Source organism: Salmo salar, chromosome 20 (assembly GCF_965601325.2).
Source record: "Salmo salar chromosome 20, fSalSal1, whole genome shotgun sequence".
In the NCBI taxonomy this organism is placed as follows: domain Eukaryota; kingdom Metazoa; phylum Chordata; class Actinopteri; order Salmoniformes; family Salmonidae; genus Salmo; species Salmo salar.
The window spans coordinates 51,147,053-51,169,412 of NC_138310.1; the positions used below are offsets into that span (position 1 = coordinate 51,147,053).

The following is a 22,360-nucleotide window of genomic DNA, read 5'->3' on the forward strand; positions in this document are numbered from 1 at the left end:
GTATCCCATGGGTAATCTGGGCCTGACCAATCAGCCAGTGGATTATTAGGGCAGAGATGGCCATTGTCTTGGCATGTTGATGTGGGTAAGAGGGGTGGGGAGGGGAGGGCAGGGCAGACTGGTTATACCGCAGCAAAGGCCATCCTATCAAATTGTACCCTTTTTTTGCAACTGTTTTCCTGTATTTTCAATTGTATAGGTCATTTCTATAGATAGACTGTCTGAGGTTTGATATTCAGCAGCACAGTTGAACCCTACTAGTTACATGAAGGCCTAGGAAAGTGATGACTATTGTAATGTAGCTAAAGGGGAAAAGTGTGTGTGTGTGTGTGTGTGTGTGTGTGTGTGTGTGTGTGTGTGTGTGTGTGTGTGTGTGTGTGTGTGTGGGTAGGAGGGGGTGAGGTTACATGGGGTAACCCTGCAGGAGAAGTGTCACTGTTTGACCAAGCTTTTCTCTGCTATGTTGACATCTCCCACAGTGCTCACAGAGGATGCTCAGTTGGCAGTCCCATCCCTACTACTCGTGTTGGTCTGACTAACCTCTACCTGGTTACTGCTATAGTTACAGTTACTATGGCAGGGAAACCCCTTGTTTCCTCCCAATCAAAAGCACACAAGACTGCTTAAAAGTATTTAGTACTTTCTTATTTACAATTTCTAAGGGTGAAGGATTTCCTTCTGCAATAATCTGAACCTGAAATTAATGAAAATGTGAATACAACTGAACTGCTGATGGACATTATAGGGAACAGGTCAAATATTGTCTTGAAATGTGGTCAGATGAACCACGTTTTGGAGCCTTCGGCCTGACAAGTCATTGAGACGCACTTCATGTAGTAGATGGATGGCCTGGCTGGGAGAATTCAGCTCAGCAACAACTGCCATGCTGAGAGAGATGGGCCATTTCAAGAGCAGTTGTTTTTATGGATTCATTAATTGTGTGACTCATTCATTCCCTGCACGAACGAGCAGAGAGTGGAGCAGAGGGGAGCTGCTGAGAGATGATGTGTGCTCCGGCCCCCCCTGCCCCCCCCCCCCCCCCCCCCCCTGCCCCTGAGAGCATGACAAACCTCACATGCAGAAGCAGCAGAGGGGGCAACCGTCCGCCTAAATGTCCTCTTACACAGCTCTTAAATACACACTTCCCCTGGCTAATTCTGGTGGACGTCCAATAACAGAGCCCATCTCTGGATCACCAGGAAGTACTTGCAGATGTATTTAATTCTACCGCTTTCACTGAAATCATCCCAGTTTAATCCCTTATTCCAATTCTGAGACTTCTTGAAAACAATCCAGTATTCTATCATGGCTGGATTCACACTGGGATAACCTTAGAGAGGAAAAGGCTGATAAATACCAATCTTAAACATTGAGATATGGTGGGTAGGTTTAATGTAAGCTCATTAAAGGGAGCTCCATAGGCCCAGGCTAATCCCACCAAACTGTGTACCTTTGATCTAATAGAAGGATTATCAGCCTATTATAGGTGAGACTTTCATCCATTTTGTTTCAAAGGGTTAAAAAATATCAGAATTCCCATGCCTGTGTAAAAACAATATCAGAATTCCCCTTGCCTGTGTAAAAAAAAATATATCAGAATTCTCATGCCTGTAAAAAATATCTGAATTCCCTTGCCTGTGTAAAAAAAAAATATCAGAATTCCCATGCCTGTGTAAAAAAAAATATATCAGAATTCCCATGCCTGTGTAAAAATAATATATCAGAATTCCCATGCCTGTGTAAATGCAGAACAAAAACGAATCCAGATTTTAAAAAAGCTCTCAGACACTCAGTGTATTGTTCTCATGGGTAAACAAAATGCATACTCTCCAGTATCCTTATGGTCAAATTATGGTGTTAAACTATTTCTAGATTACAGGTTAACACAGAGTCACACCACAAAGGTTGAAAAGATCAAAAACCCATATCTCCAAGGGAAGAACTCACTGTCATTTAGAAAGTGCTGACCACAAGCTGATACCAGCCTAGCAGAGAGAGATTGATTGATTGATTGATTGACAGGGCACTGAACCCATAGAAACGGCTTAATGACCCGGCCCAGCTCCAGGGACAAAGTAGGCAGAGCTATCTGTCTCAGCAGACAGGGGGACACTGTAGCAGAAGACTCTGCCTGCCTGCCTGTTCTGACTAGGTTTTGGAACATGAACTCTCACCCGTGGGTTACAGATGTTTCCTGGCTTGATGACCATCAGAGAGAGAGAGCAGAAGAGAGAGATAGAGGGGGGAAAAAAGAGTGTGTGAGAGTCAACAAGGACGACTGAGAGACAGCGGAGAATATAAAAACAGGCTTCACCCTTCCTCTGTGACTCGTATTTTCCTGTCCACCCATCGCGGCTCACTTGATTGCACTTTTGAAACAGATGGGTCCCCTGAGTGTCAGGGGCTCATTGTCTCGCCCTACACACAAAGCAGGAGAGAGAGGTGCTGGGAGACAGGGGACTCCAGGGATGCAATGTGTTTATGTGTGTTTTGTTGGAGAGAAGGAGGGGGTTGGTTCAGTCCAGACCCATGACTATTCCTCCTAGTCACCCAGGCAACCGGCAGGCCCCCCGAAAATATTACGGGGCAGCTGTTGCCTGTTGGGTGACGTAATATGCTATTATTTCAAAAGGAGAGGTTGCATGTGAGGCGACTACACTGGATGTGGACGTTGCATGTGCTTATGCAATCATGAACAGTAAGGGAGGAGGGGGTGGGGGGTCAAGGAAACTTGGCAAATGGTTGCCGTCCAAAATCACTTTATGTCTTTTGAATGTGCTCATGTCAGTCATGTTCCAGGGTGCCTGTGGATGAGATGAGTGGTCACAGAGAGAGAGAGAGAAAACGCTCTGCAGCCACTGAGTCTGAGGGCCAGGTTGGCCCGGAGTACAGCCAAGGAACGCATTTAGGTCATTTAGGAACCATATTAAAACTGAGTGTTGGTGTGGACAACTGGCCTGCAGCTTTCTAGAGGAATAAGTACCTGTAACAGAAAATCAGCAAATATAATTCATAGCCTCCTTCTCAGCTTTGCAATGATTGAGTGCACCAGAGGAAGAATAAGAAAATCTCAAAAGAATAACAAAAGGACTTGGAAGAAACAGTAAAATCCTATAAGGTGATGTCACTCTTTTGAGTGAGTCCTGGGCCTTCTCCCCCCTGTCCACCCAGCCACCCCCACTTTTACTCAGTTCGACTTCAGCCAGCAAGAATGGCGTTGTCATGGTTATGGGGCCCATGCCGTGCAAACAGCTGAAAAGATGCCATGTCTGCTCTCTCCGCTGGTCTGTGCTTCATCTTCTCTCACACTCTGTCCCTCACCCCCCTAAGGCCCTCTTTCACACCTCTCTGAGACCTTCCAGCTAGTAGACAGTACACAGGAGAGGGAGAGAGGGGGGAGAGAGTGGGGGTGTTCGAGAGAGAAGATAGGGGAGGGAGAGAGCGATAGAGAGAGTGGTGGGAAAGGAGGGGTGTTACCCAGAGAAAAATACATTCTGCCAGGTTGCTGTAAGGACTCTTGGAAGTTGTAATTTCTATGGACAGTTGTCACTTTTCTTCCAATGAAATTTCAAACGGGTCTAACTGCATGTTGACATGGCCATAGAGCCAGAGTAGGGAGATGTGTCAAACCAGCCTTGTTTGGCTGTGAACCAGGCTGCGTTAGCAAGGAGCAACGTGGTTACTATGGAGATGATTTCAAGTGGCTGATACTACTAACATCCTAAAACATCTGACCCACAATACACAAAGGACAAGCGCGCCACACACACACACACACACACACACACACACACACACACTGACACACATATACCTAGAAAAGATGCTCTCTTCCAGCTAAACCGTGCACATTGGAAACACACACAGAAACACCGTTACATATACACATTTCAGCAGCTCATTTGTGGTCTCAGGGCTAGTGTGGTAACTGGACCTTGTGTGAATTCCTGGTCAGCCCAGATCAGTCTAACGGTGACTGATTGCCATCCGCATTGAGCTCAGATGGAGGGAGGAGATGAGATCAGAGGATGGGGGGGGCTGGAGCACTCTGAAACCCTGTCTCATCAACCCCTGGGCCGGGCCGGGCCGTACTGCACAGACGGCCTAATTATGATACACCCACACTCCCCTTCACACACACACACACACACACACACACACACACACACACACACACACACACTATGAATAATGAGGCAGCTACTCTTGGCTAGTGGGTGATGGAGAAGAGCGAGAGAGTAGGAGGGAGGGAGGTAGGGAGGGATGAAGGAATGAGGTTAGGGGGGAGAGGAGAAGAGAGGCTCTTGGCTGCCCTCCCTCGCTGAACATCACCCCCCCAGCTCTCCGTCTCTGAACAACACCCCCCCAGCCCTCCCTCTCTGAACATCACCCCCCCAGCCCTCCCTCGCTGAACATCACCCCCCCAGCCCTCCCTCTCTGAACATCACCCCCCCAGCCCTCCCTCTCTGAACATCACCCCCCCAGCTCTCGGTCTCGGAACAACACCCCCCCAGCCCTCCCTCTCTGAACATCACCCCCCCAGCCCTCCCTCTCTGAACATCACCCCCCAGCCCTCCCTCTCTGAACATCACCCCCCCAGCCCTCCCTCTCTGAACATCACCCCCCCAGCTCTCCTTCTCTCTGAACATCACCCCCCCAGCTCTCCCTCTCTGAACATCACCCCCCCCAGCCCTCCCTCTCTGAACATCACCCCCCCCAGCTCTCGGTCTCTGAACAACACCCCCCCAGCCCTCCCTCTCTGAACATCACCCCCCCAGCCCTCCCTCTCTGAACATCACCCCCCCAGCCCTCCCTCTCTGAACATCACCCCCCCAGCCCTCCCTCTCTGAACATCACCCCCCCAGCCCTCCCTCTCTGAACATCACCCCCCCAGCCCTCCCTCTCTGAACACCACCCCCCCCCCAGCCCTCCCTCTCCTCAACCTCTCACCACAGCTAGGTATTTCATTTTTTTTTATTGAACCTTTATTTAACTAGGCAAGTCAGTTAAGAACAAATTATTTTTTACAATGACGGCCTACACTGGCCAAACCAGGACGACGTTGGGCCAATTGTGAGCCGCCCTATGGGACTCCCAATCACGGCCGGTTGTGATACAGCCTGGATACAGAGGGGTCCCTCAGATCTCCTCCACCATAGATCACACTTGAGAGGTGTATGGGGGCCCTGCTGTACTGCCACATCAGCTAAACCACTGTGCTGATTACCGCTGAATCTTGACAACCACAACAGGAGGATAGATGACAAAGTGTCTGTCCTGCTTTTCTACTTGGATTCTATTATGTTGAATTGACTATTTGACTCCCACCCGAGCTATCCCTCTAGCGTCGTGTGTGTGTGTGTGTGTGTGTGTGTGTGTGTGTGTGTGTGTGTGTGTGTGTGTGTGTGTGTGTGTGTGTGTGTGTGTGTGTGTGTGTGTGTGTGTAGGACAGGAATGGAGGTCTGAGTTTAGACTGGCAGCAGTGGCCCAGGGCTTTAAGGAGCATTAAGGCTGGCTGTGACCTTCCCTGCAGTGGGCCTGGGCTCCAGGGTCAACCAGACCATGGTGGCTCCTGTCGATGGAAAGAGATGGGGGCCTGGTGAAGCCTTCACTCTGGGGATGGGGTGGAGGCAGCTGAAGGCAGTTGATTAGGGGTCTAAGCCTCTAACCCTCCCACCCCAAATGCTCCCTGTCCTCAACTCTTTTGAGCTCCCATTAAGAATATCTCTCCTTGGCGGTGTTGGGTACCGCACACCTGTCCCCGCTCGCCCCGCGTCCATCAAAGTTGTCTAAACATCCCCCTGGTCTGGTCTGGAGGGTGGCCAGACTGTGTCAGCTGGCATCAACCACCCCACCCTACCCTTTGCCCCTCTGACCGTCTCCTATCCGTGTGTCAGCTGCCTCCCTCCCTACCCACAGTGACTCACCCTCCGTTGCCACCCTCCTTCCTCTATCCTCCACCCGGTCGTGTGGCTCCTCTGACGAGCTGCAGGGTTTACTGGGACGGTCACTCAGCTTTACCACCGTTTTCACGACTTTATAGACCGCTCTAATCCTGCCGCCGCTCCTCTCCCCTTGTTGCCCCCCCCGGCCTCATCCCTCTAACGGTAACCCATCACTGACACACATACTGCCACACACATGCACCGAAACACACACCATGGCAAGACTGTACTGCCCCTCCCCCACCTGCCAACAACATCCCTTCTCCACCTCTTCCTCTCCACCTCTTCTTCTCCACCACTGCTTCTCCACCTCTTCTTCTACACCTCTTCTTCTCCACCCCTTCTTCTCCACCTCTTCTTCTCCACCTCTTCTTCTCCACCTCTTCTTCTCCACCACACCTTCTCTAGCCATGACGATGGAGTCCAGTGGGAGCCACAGATTCGAAACAGAGCTCTTTTCATTGTTTCTATGGGCGCGTGTTGTGAGTAGTGTTGTTCCTTCTAAACTCTTATTCATCTGCACCACAGCGTTTACTCAACAAATGACCTTTTCCATGGAGACAGGGGATGCTTGCCGTTTTACATCATATAAAATCTGTTCCCCATTTTATACAGCTGCAAACTGCAATGAGGCAATGGAGCCTGTGAACGGGCCTCAGCCAAGTAACAGAGGCTCTGTAGTCTGCACTCAGCCCTACATGGGCTGCTACTTGAACTGCATTGTTGGTTAAGGGCTTGTAAGTAAGCATTTCACGGTAAGGTCTACACCTGTTGTATTTGGCGCATGTGACAAATACAATTTGATTTGAATCGCGCAATCCCACGGAAAAAACACATAAGACCCATGCTTGCCGATGTCGGCACATTCTTTATCACAAGTATTGTTCTACACTATGTAAACACTATGGAAAAAATCCTCACCTATATGAATGCACTCTCGCTCTCTCCTAAACAAACAGAACCTAACACTCACTGGAGTGTCAAATAGACAGCTACGTGTCAGTCAATATGTTGTGAAATAGCTAAACAACCTCCTGGTACAGGACGGCATGTTTTAGAAAACAGGGAAAGATTTCTCAAGTGGAGACCCAGTCTCTGAGACAACACTAGTAAAGACTCTACAGCTGAATATGTGGATCTGTGGATTAGACTTTTCCTTTCAAATGTGGTTCAGCATGAGAACGCCAAAGGTTTGAGTGTATGGGTCAAGGAGAGTCATTTGGCTTTTCCCAGGAAGCGTGGGGGTTTGTCAGGGTTAAAATGTTGCCTTCCTACCTCTCTTCCCCCCCCTCGATTCCCCCCTTTTCTCTCTTTGCCTGTTGGCAGGCGGACTGACGATCCCCTGTCCCCTCGCATCCCGGTTAGAGGTGTAAGGCGGTATAGCGCGCTGCTCCAGAAAAAGCCTCTGAAAAGCAGCCTTCTCCTCTCGCACCTGCCAGGAAGAGGAGGCGTAGGGGGGCTGAAGGCTGGGATCGCACGTGCGGCCCATGGGCGACCCTGGCCTGGGCTGCCTCTCATAGGTCTCTCTGTGTTTAGACTAAAGACATAATCAGCAGGACTATAATTATGCAGAGGAGAGGGTCTGACTCAACTAACAAAATGCATAGGAGGACACCATTCCTACTCCATCCATTCCCCTTCTCTCTCCTCCTCTTTCTACAGATATTTTTACACTTTCTCTCTCTCATGTGATTTATGGGAGCAGTATCCTCTTTCAGTCTTTTTGGGGGGTGTTTGTGTGGTTCCAACAGCAGGAGGAGAAAATAGCAATTAGCTATCAGCAAAACAACAATTAGCAATGTTTTTTTAGTGACTAACAGGACCAAGGTTTCACCCGTCTTTACTAATGTAGTGGAGCTGAGGCCGCTGCTCTAGGAGTGACATGAAAAACTCACGGATGGTAAAGCATCCCCATTCAACACTGATGTCATTATCATTCATCAAAACCCTATGGCGTTGGATGGCTATGATTTCAACTGCCCCAAAATAATTTGTTTCATAAACAGCCTCACCAATTTATGCCGGGTAACATTAGGTTGATTCACTGTTTCCATATATCTCCGTAAATAAAAATACATCGTAAATCCCCATATACTGTATTTTTGGTTAGCGAGTTAATAAAAACTGTCTGAAATGATCATCTAGAGTGTGTCATTCAAGAGAAGAACAAGACCCCAGAATGTAGACGCCACCCATCATCATACGCAGGTCAAGGGTTATAAAACCCATCAAGATCTCATCACGAGCCCTGTCAGGGCTCCAGCAGCCATGTGACAATGGGTCCGGCTGTCTCATGACGTGGCCGGACACCAACTGTACTGACCCCAGCCAACACACCCACAGCCCTGCTCCCCTGCCCTGTTGCCCCCTAACGAGACCCCTCTGCCAGGTCACAGTTAATTAGCGCGCCCCGATCTGCCGCAATTAAAGTGAGAGTGCAGATTGTGTGTTGAAGGGGCCGTTCCAGCTAATGGCTTTGGGGAAATGAACCACAGAGAGGGGGTGAGGATATAGGGGGTTGGGGAGGACTTGGGGTGTGAAGGGGGGAGCTTTTCACTGGGGATTAGAGATAATGGAGGGACAGGGGGCGGAGCTAGAGGCAGCTGTGGAACCTGGTCTTTTTTCTTTTAGGGGGGAGATGGGGGTTACCGGGGGCGACTGGGAGGGGGCACAGGGGGGAGCTTTGTCCCCATGTAAGAGACTGGGTCTGTAAAGAAGGGGGGGGGGGGGGGGGGGGGGGGGGAGAATCCACTACCGGGGCGGCTCTCTTTTTCAATGAACCTCTTTGTCAGCGCTCACCTTCCATTTTAAAGGGAATGCAACCTCCACACAAAGCAGGTCTCCATTGTCAGGCAGTAAAAGTGCAGCACGCTCCTTTAAGACCTTCCATTTCTTCCCCCTGAGAGTTGCGGCATACACTCTCTTTCCCTCAGACAGAGTCTCCACCCACGGCAAGGGCATTAGGAGATTTAGACCTTTGCTTCTAACCTCATTCAGCAACGAGGGACGTCTCCATGGCAACCATAAATGCTAAGTGTCATTGTTGTGAGTGTGCAATCACAGGAGAGTGTACTCAGGGCCCCAACCCTGCTATTGGGTGTCTGCGTGGCAGAGAAACCAGGCAATCCAGTTGGAGCACAGATGGCTCGATTTGCATATAAAGATCTTGTATTTTTCACACGTTCTCCCTTTGAATATCTGCGCTTGTACAGTAGCATAAAGCCAGCGACCATAAGCATGATTAAAAGCTCACTAAATTTGCTCTCCCCTATAAGTAATGCATCACCTATAACAACCACGATAGACCCAACCAACGTAAACGATCAAAACCACAATGTTATCGAATCCAAAAAGGCTTCGAAACAATCCAGTTCTCTTATCGAGGTAGGACTTCAATAGAAGTAAAAGGTCAATGTGACATTGTTGTGTTTTTGCTTCCCATCCTTTCTGCGGGCGCACAGAAACGACTGCAGCGCTGTTCGCTACCCATTGGTTCCCTGAATCTGTGGCCCCCTCGATCTGAGTCGAACACGGAGAAACGCAGATGAGCTGCGCAGCCGCAATCCCGCTTCACTCTCCCCTCCTCTAGCAGAGACACAAGGCCCGAAGTGACAGGCATCTTCCTCTTCCTGCTACACCTGCTGAGGCAGGGGGAGGGAGGAAGGGAGGGCGCCGTTGCTTGGGGGGCTGTCACTTTGATTCCGATCACCAAGGCAACAGGGTGTGCAGTGCAGTCCCACAAAACCCCGCTTTGTTTTGGGAGACGGGGTGGAATACGAGGGGCGTGCTGTCTCCTGCTTTGTACCTCGAGAACACCGTGCACACGTATACACACACAAGCATACATGTGAGGCTGCTGAGGGGAGGACGGTAAATAATAATGGCTGGAAAGGAGCAAATGGAATGGCATCAAACACATAGAAACCATGTGTTTGATGTATTTGATACCATTCCACAAATTCTGCTCCAGCCATTACCACGAGCCCGTCCTCCCAAATAGAGGCGCCACCAACCTCCTGTGATGCGAACACAGGAAGTCTCTCTCTCTCAGCTCTCTAACATCCCACAATGCAGCTCAATTCAGATCACCAAACAAGTCAATTGTGGTGGTGATTCAGACGTCTCAGTGGGTGGGGCTGAGCTTTGTGACAACATGTTTCAGGAGAGAACATGTCAACTCTTTTCTCCACTCTCTAACTCGACTCTGTTGTTGAAGCCAGAACGTCTGTTGTCTCCTACACTGTCACTCATGGCGTGTTCCACAGTAACGTTTTTTCCCCCCTCTTTTTGTCTGAAGAGGCAAGCCTTGTTGCTTAGCCAAGCAAGCCTAAATAAAGACCACGCATTTTTGTGATGAGCTCGCAGAAAATATGCAGCTGATGACAAGATGTGAAGAGAGAGTCAGGCAGTTGTCTGATAAGCATCAACTATATTCTGCTGACTTCAGCAGGGTGGCACACAACAACAACATATATTGTGATTATATCAAATCATACTCATGGCATTGACAAGACAAGGAGAGGGAGTTGCATTATTTCATTAACTGCTAGGATAGTACAATGAGTTAGAAAGCCTGGATTTGTATCTCCTTAGACAGCATAATTCAGTGGAGGCTGGTGGGAGGAGCTGTAGGAGGCCAGGCTCTTTGTTATGACTGGAATGGAATCATTGGAACGGAGTTAAACGTGGTTTTCATACGTTTTGATGTTTCATACCACTCCATTTATTCCATTCCAGCCATTACAACGAGCCCATCCTCCTATAGCTCCTCCCACCAGCCTCCACTGGTAGAATTACTGTAGCTATCAAACTTATACAACACACCCAAACATGTGGTCAAGCTAGCAACCAAACAAATGCATAACATGCTAAAACTGATCAAACTATAGGCCAGTGCCTGCACACACACCACACACAGTGTGATATGAACCTCTTGAGGCAGATGGGAGACCAACTCGCTTCCCCCTTCCCCCACCCTTGAGGGGCTGTTCGGTCACAATGTCAAAGACTCTATTGTCATTAAGAGTGGCCCACCACTCTCTATTGTCGCTGACAGTTTGGGGCCATCATTGACCATTCAAACCACTGGATATTGCTTTCCTTCATCACTCTCTCATTGCATTTTTCCCTCCCATTCTCTCTGCTCCCCCAATCTGTCACATACACATTTCCACCTCTAATTAACGCACAACTCTCTCCTTCTACTTTCACCTCATCCATTCACACAGCTACTATCTCAGAAACCTCATCCATCCGCACAGCTACTCTCTCAGAAACCTCATCCATCCACACAGCTACTCTCTCAGAAACCTCATCCATCCACACAGCTACTCTCTCAGAAACCTCATCCATCCACACAGCTACTCTCTCAGAAACCTCATCCATCCACACAGCTACTCTCTCAGAAACCTCATCCATCCACACAGCTACTCTCTCAGAAACCTCATCCATCCACACAGCTACTCTCTCAGAAACCTCATCCATTCACACAGCTACTCCCTCAGAAACAAAAGACCCGTAGACATAATCTCTTTACTTGTGCCTTCAACCATAGAAATGAATATGCCTGCATCAACCCCCTCTAACAAATAGGCTCTAGCGCTGATTAGTCCTATGTAGGTCTGGGCCTCTTTAGGTCAGGCAGTAGCAGTTGTTGCATAGTCCCAGAGAGGAGACAGCACAGCTGGGGCAGAGCTTTGTCATGCCAGCACAAAGGAAGGATTGAGGTGGGATATTTTCGACTCCCTTTGTATATAATCAGCCTGTAACAAAAGCCCCCGTCCCTCTCTGTCAGCCAGCCCGGCTACAGCCAATCACAGGACACCTCTGGCCTGTCTGCTGTGCCGGCAACCACAGAGGTGTATTCTGATTGGTTGCCAGGTCTGATGATATTGTGATTGGCAGGTGCCCTGTGGCGTGAGATTCACTGGGTCAGATATCCCCAATTTAGACACAGAAGAGGAACCTGTTCAAAGATTCTTAAAAGAAAGTAAGATTATGACTGGATTCACTCTCCCCTGCATTCTTTTACTGGAGACAATATTGTCGCAGGACTTTGTTTTACCATGTTTCATGACATACAATTTCAGCTGGAGATGATGCACCCGTTTGGTTTTTATTCAAGCATTTTTAAGAAAACAATGCTATTTTTTTAAACTCTGGTGTGAGTTATCATGCTGACTGGCTGTGGTGCTGCAGGGGGAGTCTGGGGGGGGATATGAGTAACCGTGTGATAAAACTCAGCGGGCGGAAAAAGATTACTGCTTCTCTTCCCTTAACCTTTCCCTGCACACTTAGCCACAGTTCTCATTTCCAGAAGTAAACACAGAATTATGCCTGTTAGATCAATGGAGGTTATGCAGGGAATGGATTATGGGGGGTTGTTTGATAGTGAGAGTGTAGGGGGTTGATGACAATCATATTTCACCATGCAGGCGGGCAGGATGCTCCCACTCCCGGTACAATTGATCTGTGGGATATATTGACGGAGGCCGGTCCCAGTGAGTTCATTTATTATATCTGATTAAAAGGCTGGAGCACACGGAACCGGCGAAGGTACACCACATCAGAGACTGAAGACAGCAGGGAGAGCGAGCGAGAGTGAGTGAGTGAGAGAGAGAGAGAGAGAGAGAGAGATGCAAAATGGGATAGCTGCAAAGGGTCGGAGGGAAGAGGAGAGGAATGCATCTGGGTATATACGTCTGCAGGTAGCTACAATGTCCTGCACTCCGCTATGGATGTGGCTCTTAGATTGATTAGCCATGCCTTTCTTGGCTGGGCAGGGTGATTGATGTGGCCTGATGCAGCCTCTGGGTTAGTTACACAAGGCAGCTGGGTGATGGAGTGGACCTGGAAGCGTACAGAATGTCCAGCGGTCTATCTCGCCAAACTGAATACATCACAAACATAGCTGTCATATACAGTCAAGCAAGGCCACCTTGATAATGCCAGAAAACCATTCAAATCAAAACAATAACCCGGTGAAGATAATGTGGATGATGAGGCTGATAAGTAGTAGTTTAATCCTCCTCATTATAATCCTCCCTGTGCTCCTGTGTGCTCCTGTGTGCTCCTGTGTGTGCTGCCTGCCTGTGACGTGACAGCCCCATGGTGGCATGGTAGACCGCGCAGTGATCGCTCAGGCACTGACTGGCACCGAGGAATTATTCAGCCAGTGGGCCGTTTGTTGGCATTCACGGTGACGTCACACATGATGGAAAACAAAACAAAGCCAGTGGGATTAGGGGGACCTCCTCTGCCCCCACGGTGACGCTGGACACCCTGTCACCAGCCTGTGATCGCTCACTGGTGCGACTGCGACTGCTGCTGTTACTACTGGCGACACTGTCACTACCGCTGCTCAACAAAGACCCTCCACATACTAGGCTGACATGCACACAGGCACTGAATACAATTAGGTAGCATTGACTCAACATCAGCGAAGTGCTGTGGAGTTCATGATATTGCATTAAAATGAAGATGGAGTGTATTGCTATTAAAATGAGAATTGTTGCTTTTAAAGCTGCAGCAGTGGAGGCTGCGGAGGGGAGAACGGCTCATAATAATGGCTGGAACGGCGCAAATGGAATGGCATCAAACCATGTATTTGATACCATTCCACCTATTACCACTCCAGCCATTACCACGAGCCCGTCCTCCCCAATTAAGGTGCCACCAACCTCCTGTGAGCTGTACATGTATGCCAATGGCATAATGTTGGCAGTGGTGGATATGGGAGAATTTTCTATGTTTTCTAAAGGTAATCAATGACAGAAATGATCAACAGTTCAAGGCAAAACTATCTCAACCCAATGAAACTGGCCTGTCTCTAGGTGTGAGTTCACCGAGTTTAACATCAAAATACAGTGAAAATAGTGGTATCCTTCCACCATTAGCCTTTACAATGCCCCTTCCCATATCTAACTACTCCCCTGAACAGCATCACTTCCTAGAATAAAACTACAGCCTGGAACATGGCTGACCAGAAGTGAAAAGAGAGAGGGCAGTCTAGAGAATGACAGCATAACTTCATATCAACAGTGAAGCTCTCGGTTAAGCGGCATGGCCACATCAAACTATGCATTCATCACAATATTTCTGACATTCAGTCAGAATCGACATCAATAATTGTATTTAGATTACATACTGAATTAACTGAATAACTGAATTAAACCACAGATGGTAATAATGATTCATCTTGAAAATAGACCGTAAATGAAAACAAACACAAAACTCATTTCACCCAAACGAGTTGGATATGCAATATTGCGGGTTTTCATCCCTCAGTCAAAAAGCTTAGAGCCTAAGCGGCTTAGAAGGGCGAAATCAGTAATGTTGATAATGCCTGGGTGGGTGGGTGGGGGGAGGGGGGCAGCGGGAAGGGCTGTGGGGTTTGGCAAGGTATTAAATACTGAAAACCGAAATCATGGCAGAGGATTAAGACAAAGCTTCAATATGGTGCGACGCTCCAGCGATAGGGAGGGACAGAGAAGCTGGAGGGAAAGATCAGTGCGCGGTTGGTCGGGACAAGCTGAACGTGGAGGGAGTCAATATTGAGGAACAAACAACAAGACGGGGGGGACTGTCTCTCACTTCAAGGGAGAGTTCTTTATTCTTCCACCATCATCACCTTTGATCCCCATTAAACTGTCCCTGTGGTGACGTCATACCGGGAGGGCATCCTGAGGGATGGGTGTCATAGGTGGACAACAGCAAACGATTTGTAGGTGGTAGCCTGTAAGTGGGTTCATAGGTCAAAGACATGTAAAGGCTGTGGTCTTTATGAACCCAGGGGCGTAAATCCCGGGGGGGACGGGGGGACCCCCCCATCCTGGGAAAAATATGATTTGTCCCCCCCAATATATCACTGAAACATAACTATGTAATTTAAATAATATTAATAATACGCAATGAAAGCAATTGTTCTAATTATAGACACTTAATAGCACGTTTTTAAGTTTCAAAAGATTGCGACCCCCCCCCACCCTTTTCCTCACAATGGTTTGATCCACTGGCAAGGTAACAGAGGGGTCGTAGCCACTGTCTGAAAGGCACTCAATGAACGTAACTGACGTGAGGTTAATCCAGTCAATCGCGCACACACACTAGCTGAATATGCAGAGCTAGCGCGCAAATATTAACTATTAAGCTAGCTAGTACCTATTCCATTTATGTGGCCTCGTCAAAGATGGAATCTTTGCTATCGTCAGTTTATTCCGAGATCAGCATGCAGATGATGTAAGTTAGTGCTTCAAAGTCCCTGTGATAAGGTTAGCGATAAACTGAAGTCCAAACTGAACAGAACTACACTCTCTTCTACCATTGTCTTAAATATATTTAATGGTCTCGTTGCAAAAGCTAAATTGTCGCAAGGGAACTTTTTATTTATTTATTTTATTTAACCCAGGTAGCAAAGATTATAGCAAACACCACTGAAACTGAATTGGTGCTCGCTAGCTTTGCAAATTCAGCTATTGTTGGAAGCCAGCCAATATGAAACAAACTATTAAAATTACAAAAGGTTGCAGCATATGTTGTGTAAATGGTGAACTCATACAGCTGTCAACTCTTGTCATTTTAATCCGTTTCACATTTACTAGCTACCTTTTAGATCAAAGCCCAAATAGAATGATAAAAGATAAGATGATAGAAGCCCATCTCCTACTGTAAATAACCTACACACTGTGTGTGTGTGTGTGTAGCCAGCCAGCCAGGTAGAAAAATGGCAGAAAAATAAAAGACGGACATCAGAGTATTTTTCAGTACACCAAAACGCAAAGTAAGAAACCTAGTAGCCTAATATCTCAAAGACTAGTTGATAAAATTTTCATAAGAAAGAAATGAAATTCTAATGGAAATGTTTCACAATGATGTCATTAGGCAGAGCAGGCAACCGATGGCACACAGACAGCAGAGTTGGGGACAGATATGGAGGGACAGACTGGCAGAGACAGGGAGTCTCAGGTAAGTTTGTTGAGTCTTTGTTTGGCAACATGAAAGGTTCTCAATTTTTTTTACTTGTAAAATAGGAACATAATTGGAAAATGCCATGGATACCCCCACTCCCAACTTAAACTGGTGACTGAACTAAGATTTGTTAAAGGCAATGGTATTGCTGTTGTGAGTAGTTGTGTAGTTTTGGGTACCGGTAGTTAGGAGTACGGCAAACACCTTATTTCTTTGGTTCCTCAATATACATTTACCATATTACAATGTAGGCTATGTGTTACAGCACTACTTTTGGTGTCCCCCTCAGGAATTGCTCTTGAGAAAATGTCATGTAATTGTCCCCCCCAAAGTTGATATGAGATTTTCGCCCCTGTATGAACCATGTGTCAATGAGCATTTTACTGTAATGTATCTCCCAAATTTGCAGCAGGTCCTCAAATTAAAGGGGGGGAAGAGACACCGCCTCCATTCTCTTGACCTACTTAGTCTCTGGAGACAGTAGACAGCTTCCAAACTGGACAGGTGACCCAGAACAAGTAAGCTCATCACCTGGATGATAATTGGACTGGAAAACACCTAGCTATCTTCTTGTATTCCTTAGTCAGCAGCTAACATATGAAAGTGAACGAGCATATAGCGCCTTGGGGCTCTTTGCCATTTAATTGTTTTTTATTTTTTATTTTAACCTTTTTATTTAACTAGGCAAGTCAGTTAAGAACAAATTCTTATTTAGAATGATGGCCAAACCCAGACAACGCTGAGCCAATTGTGCGCCACCCTATGGGACTCCCAATCACGGCCAGTTGTGATACAGCCTGGAATCGAACCAGGGTGTTTGTAGTGATGCCTCAAGCACTGAGATGCAGTGCCTTATTCCGCTGCGCCACTCAGGAGCCTATCTGAAGGCATGAAATAAGAAATGTTGACATTGACTTTCCTAATCAGTTTCCAGCATTTCTCAAACGTCAATATCAAATACAGCATGAGCGGGAAAAGATTGACTAACCTGCACCCCCGCGCTCTGGGTGCGATGTCTAATGTTTAATATCTTTGTTCTGCTTGTGATCCCCAAAGAAAGAGTAATGGATGACCTGAGTGGCTGCAGCATCCTTAACCTACTCTCCCTATAGGCTCAGACACCTGCAGGTATGAGCAAAGACGCTGTCATACAGAGATCTTTTTTCTAATCTACGTTTTTTCAGCCCTTGTAAAATGGAGCAGCGCGCCTCCACTCTGTCAACGCAAGGTCGCAGTAAAATATGGCCGCTACTTTCCAGTAAACATTGCAGCGGCCTATATTTGGAAGGGGCTGTATCTAATAAATCTTGGCTCCTATAATAATGAATGTTTCCTGTCTCGGCCCAATACTGCTGTGGCTAACTAATTGGTTGGGAATGAAATGCTGGTGAGGCACTATCCCAGGGTGAATTGAGGGAGCGCGTCTTGTGCGGTGGGACAGAGTCTCAAGCACTACACAGCCATTCCTTCTGACTTGATTCAACTTTTTTCATCATTCCCCACGGCACCCACTATGCCCAGCGCCTCCCTCCGTGCCCCCCTCCCAGACGGGACATCGCAGCAGGTGGACCTTTTGATTTGTCACCCAGGAAGAGCTGCCCGGTGCTCATTTGCATACAGATGCCTCCTTCAGTGCAGAGGAAGGACCCCCCCACACACACACGTCCCCCCCCTCCCCGCACTCCTCCAAGACGACAGAAAGGGGCCCTTACAGCCATCTCTTTCTTTAACCCCCTTTCACTCTCTTCCTCCCTCTTTCTGTGGTCCTTTTCACTCTCTATCTCAACGAGGCCGTTCTCAACATCAGATCGCTAGTTACTGCCAATTCCAATAAGGGAGGAGTGTTGGGGGTGGTGGGGGTCTCGCATCTGCTCTAGCTGGCTGGAGTATGGGGTCTTGAGTCCCAGGGAGAGGAGATACAATAGAGATGGCCTGTTCTGTTGACATGGCTAGCAGTAGAAGGATGTACAGGGAATTAGAATGCTCTTCTAACAAGGAGCCCAACATCTGAAATTGATTCTACCGTCTCCCATTTCACATGTCCAGACAAGAATCCCATTGAGTGCAATAGAGATATAACATGTACAATGATTGGTTCATCTCATAATTTCAATGTATCCCTTCCTGCCTGTGTTGTTCAGAGCAAATTCTCATCGAGCACACAAGCTGCTTCACTGACAGCCTGGGCACACAGCTGAGGCGCCTCTCATGTGTCTAGCTGTGCAAAATGTAACGTCATGAGGGAATTAAGAGTTTAGGCAAATACAATTTCACCTTTAATTAACCCTAATCCTGTATCTGTGGTGAACTTGACTCTGTGTTCGCTCCACGGCTGCATGAAACCTGAGCTCTGACAGAGGCCATGTCTGTTACCCAGTGGAATCAGGTTCCAGACAGAACACGTCTGGGAAAAGGGAAGCCTCTTTGAGAGGCAGAGGTCAGAAAATAAATTCATATAGGACACTCCGGATATAAGCTTATTTACTGTATATTGAAAGATCTCTAAAATACAGCGTCATTGATTGAAATATAGCACTGGTCAACGAGCACTCACCAGGGTAGAAGTCTTTGGATTTGGACAGCTTGATGGTGGCGCCGGTCTCTTTCTGCAGCTGGACGATGGTCTGTCCACCCTTGCCGATGATGGAGCCGGCCGCATAGCTGGGGATCAGAACCTTCAGGAAGTACTCACCTTCCTCTGCAAGCAGGAAACAGAAAAAGGAAGTAAGAATATACTACACTCAGGTGATCCATTTACCTGTAGTAAAATCATACAGCCACTATCATCCATCTCTGTGTTGCACCCTCTTTCTCCCCCTCAACCTATCCATTCATCTTTCAGGCATCCTTAAACTCCACAGAAAATCATCTAAGGGAATGATTAGATTATCATTCCATGACAACTATCCTCTTTCTAGGCATTTACAGCTGTAAATCATTTCACTAATTGTTTTAATCTAATTTTAGCGTTTCACAGAAGAACCTACTCTTTGTCATCATCTTGGCAGACCGTTATTAATAAAGGTCTATGGGATTTGTTAAATCTAATCGAATAGACGTAATGCTTTTGGAAACACAGTCACACATTGCATAACCATATTCCCATATATACACCATCTACTGCTACACACTCTGGTTTCCATAAATGTCCCTTACACTTTGGCCAGTTTCAAAACTACTGTATACATAACAGAGAAAACTTTGCCATTGCTCTCAGCTCCTGTTCTTCCGCCCACCCTTCTTGGGATATAGGACAAAACATGAAGGCACACAGGCTACTGTAGTAGGAACACAACGGAAACATCAAAAGCTTGAAGACATGAAGGCGTTGCTTCAAAGCGGGCAGATGGGGGTTTAGCAGCAGAGAGGAAACAAAGCCCCCCCCCCCCCGGAACAAAAGTACCTTTGTTTTGTAGGGCGATAGCTACCTGCCTGCTGAAGCGTCCACATGCTTCCCATCCAAAACAGTTCAGAACAGTTCCTACATATATTATAACAACATTTTGTGACATTTTTGTTCATTTTTGGCATTTGGGACAGGTTTTTTTGGGCTGTTCGTTGCACGACATTCTTTCTCGAGGCAAGCCGAAGTTCAAAAGCCGAAGTCTACGCCGCTTCGTCGGTGATTGGTCAACAGTAGGGATTCTTAAATGAAGTGTTTGTTGCCATTCAACGATAGACTAATCGTTTTCATGCACATTGTTTCACTTGAGAAATACTGCATCAAACATCCTAGTTAGATGTAAAATTGTGCAACTAAGATCTCCTTGGCAAAAACGTCCAAATTAATGACAGATTTCTTGAATTCTGACTATTCTGAGGAAGTGTTTTACTGGCTACGGCATCTCAAGATGGACAAACTGTTTTTTCAAGCAAAGGTCTTTTCAAGCGGTCGAGCACACTTGCATACCTAGGCGCCAGCTGAACTGAAGCATGTGGAAACCTTAAGCCAGCAACCGGCTGTAGCCTATTCCCTGACAGGGACTTTAAGGTCTATAGCCTCTTCCCTGACAGGGACTTTAAGGTCTATAGCCTCTTCCCTGACTGAGACTTTAAGGTCTATAGCCTCTTCCCTGACTGAGACTTTAACCCTCAAACTACCGACTGGGGACATTCTGACCCCATAGGCATACTTTTGATCATAGCCCTACGGTGGTTTTATTCAATTCTTCCATTTTTTGGACTTTGTCAGTCAACTTTTTCTTAATAGATCTAAATAATTGTTTAATATGGATTTTTTTTTTTTACATTCATGTCCTTTGGGGTCATTCTGACCCCCAGCCAAATACACATCATTCTGCCTATAGAAATGGTCTATATAGGACCTTCATTTGAATCTAGGTTTCTCTGGGGACATAATTACAAGTTATCCATGCCACCAGAGGGTTGAGGGGGACCTGTATCAGATAGACGGATCATCTGCAAAGATATAGCTCCCCATGTACTCACCTAAAATTAGACTTTTCTGTACCACGTATTGTATGACCGTGTACAAATCCAAAACAACCTTATTTTTGTGAATATAAAAATCTGCCATTGGTATACCAAGTCTGCCAATGGTCTAAATACTTAATAGAACTGCAATACAGAACTCGGATATGTTCTGAATCTCTGTGTATTCTCCAAAAATTCATTTTTCTAGGGCAGGGCCCTCCAACACTGTTCCTGGAGAGTTACCATCTTGTAGGCTTTCGCTTCAACACAAATGTAGCACACCTGACTCTAATAATGAGCTAGTCGATAAGATGAATCGGGTTAGTTACAACTGGGATTGGAATGAAAACCTCCAGGAGGGTAGCTCTCCCGGAACATGGTTGGAGATCCCTGTTCTAGGGAAAATCTAAAAAACGATTTATTTGAATCCAGGTTTCTCCAGAGACATAATATTAAGCTGAGCAGCTCAAGACCCTGGTTCACCTGGAGAAGATTGACCCCAAGACCCTGATCCCTCCTGTCTCAGCCTCCAGCCTCCAGTATTTATGCTGCAGTAGTTTATGTGTCGGGGGGCTAGGGTCAGTCTGTTACATCTGGAGTATTTATCTTGTCTTATCCGGTGTCCTGTGTGAATTTAAATATGCTCTCTCTAATTCTCTCTTTCTCTCTTTCTTTCTTTCTCTCGGAGGACCTGAGCCCTAGGACCATGCCTCAGGACTACCTGGCATGATGACTCCTTGCTGTCCCCAGTCCACCTGGCCGTGCTGCTGCTCCAGTTTCAACTGTTCTGCCTGTTCTGCCTGCGGCTATGGAACCCTGACCTGTTCACCGGACGTGCTTGTTGCACCCTCGACAACTACTATGATTATTATTATTTGACCATGCTGGTCATTTATGAACATTTTAACATCTTGACCATGTTCTGTTATAATATCCACCCGGCACAGCCAGAAGAGGACTGGCCACCCCTCATAGCCTGGTTCCTCTCTAGGTTTCTTCCTAGGTTTTTGGCCTTTCTAGGGAGTTTTTCCTAGGGAGTTTTTCCTAGCCACCGTGCTTCTTTCACATGCATTGCTTGCTGTTTGGGGTTTTAGGCTGGGTTTCTGTACAGCACTTTGAGATATCAGCTGATGTACGAAGGGCTATATAAATAAATTTGATTTGATTTTGATTTGAAGAGACACATGTAAGAAGGGGTGTGTTATAAAGAGCCTCTGTTGGCTGTCATGGACAAAGTGTTTTTTTTTTTTTAATATAGGTTGAGGGAGACCTGTTGGAGTGATCTTGACCTGAGATATGGATATGGAGCACCTTATGTAATTGCCTATGTTTATAACTGGTTATAACTAGGTATGACCGTGTACAAAATCAAAATGACCTTAGATATATGCTTAGTCGCAGTCATAATAGCTCATAAAAGTATGTCAGTGGTATGAATGCTTGGTAGAATTGTAATGCAGAAACCAGTTAGCTCCCCTCTGAATATAGGGAAAGGGGATACCTAGTCAGTTGTACAACTGAATGTATCTTCCACATTTAACCCAGCCCCTCTGAATCAGAGCAGTGCGGAGGGCTGCCTTAATCGACATCCACGTCTTCGGGGCGCCCGAAGAACAGTGGGTTAACTGCCTTGCTCAGGGGCAGAACGACAGATTTTTACCTTGTCAGCTCAGGGATTCTATCCAGCAACCTTTCGGTTACTGGCCCAACGCTCCTACCTGCCAGGCTACCTGCCGGGTGTAGCCTGGCGGTGCTGTATTGTATATACTGTTGTATTGGTGTGTACTCTCCGGAAAAGAGTTATTCTACAGAACATGTTATATAAATACCAGAATTCCTTTAATACCCTTCAATATTCTATATGTGCAACTTGATATGGTATTTTGGTTGCTATAACATTTGTTTTGAAGTGACTTTAAGGATTTGGGTATGTGGTAGGGTCTAAGCATCCCGCCATAGACCCTACCACTCCCATTGTTTCACTAGCAGTGATGCTAATGCTGGCTGTGGGGTAA

At 46.9% G+C, this 22,360-nt stretch overlaps 1 protein-coding gene across 3 annotated transcripts in view; it reads right to left on the reverse strand.

Moving 5' to 3' along the window:
- LOC106580748 (RNA-binding protein Nova-1) overlaps positions 1-22,360 on the reverse strand; it is a 55,805-nt gene that overhangs the window by 24,147 nt on the left and 9,298 nt on the right. For all 3 annotated transcript variants that reach the window (XM_014162114.3, XM_014162113.3, XM_014162112.3), the window contains one exon: positions 18,466-18,609. In XM_014162114.3, the coding sequence (XP_014017589.1) occupies positions 18,466-18,609 (144 nt within the window). The remainder of the gene's footprint in view (positions 1-18,465; positions 18,610-22,360) is intronic.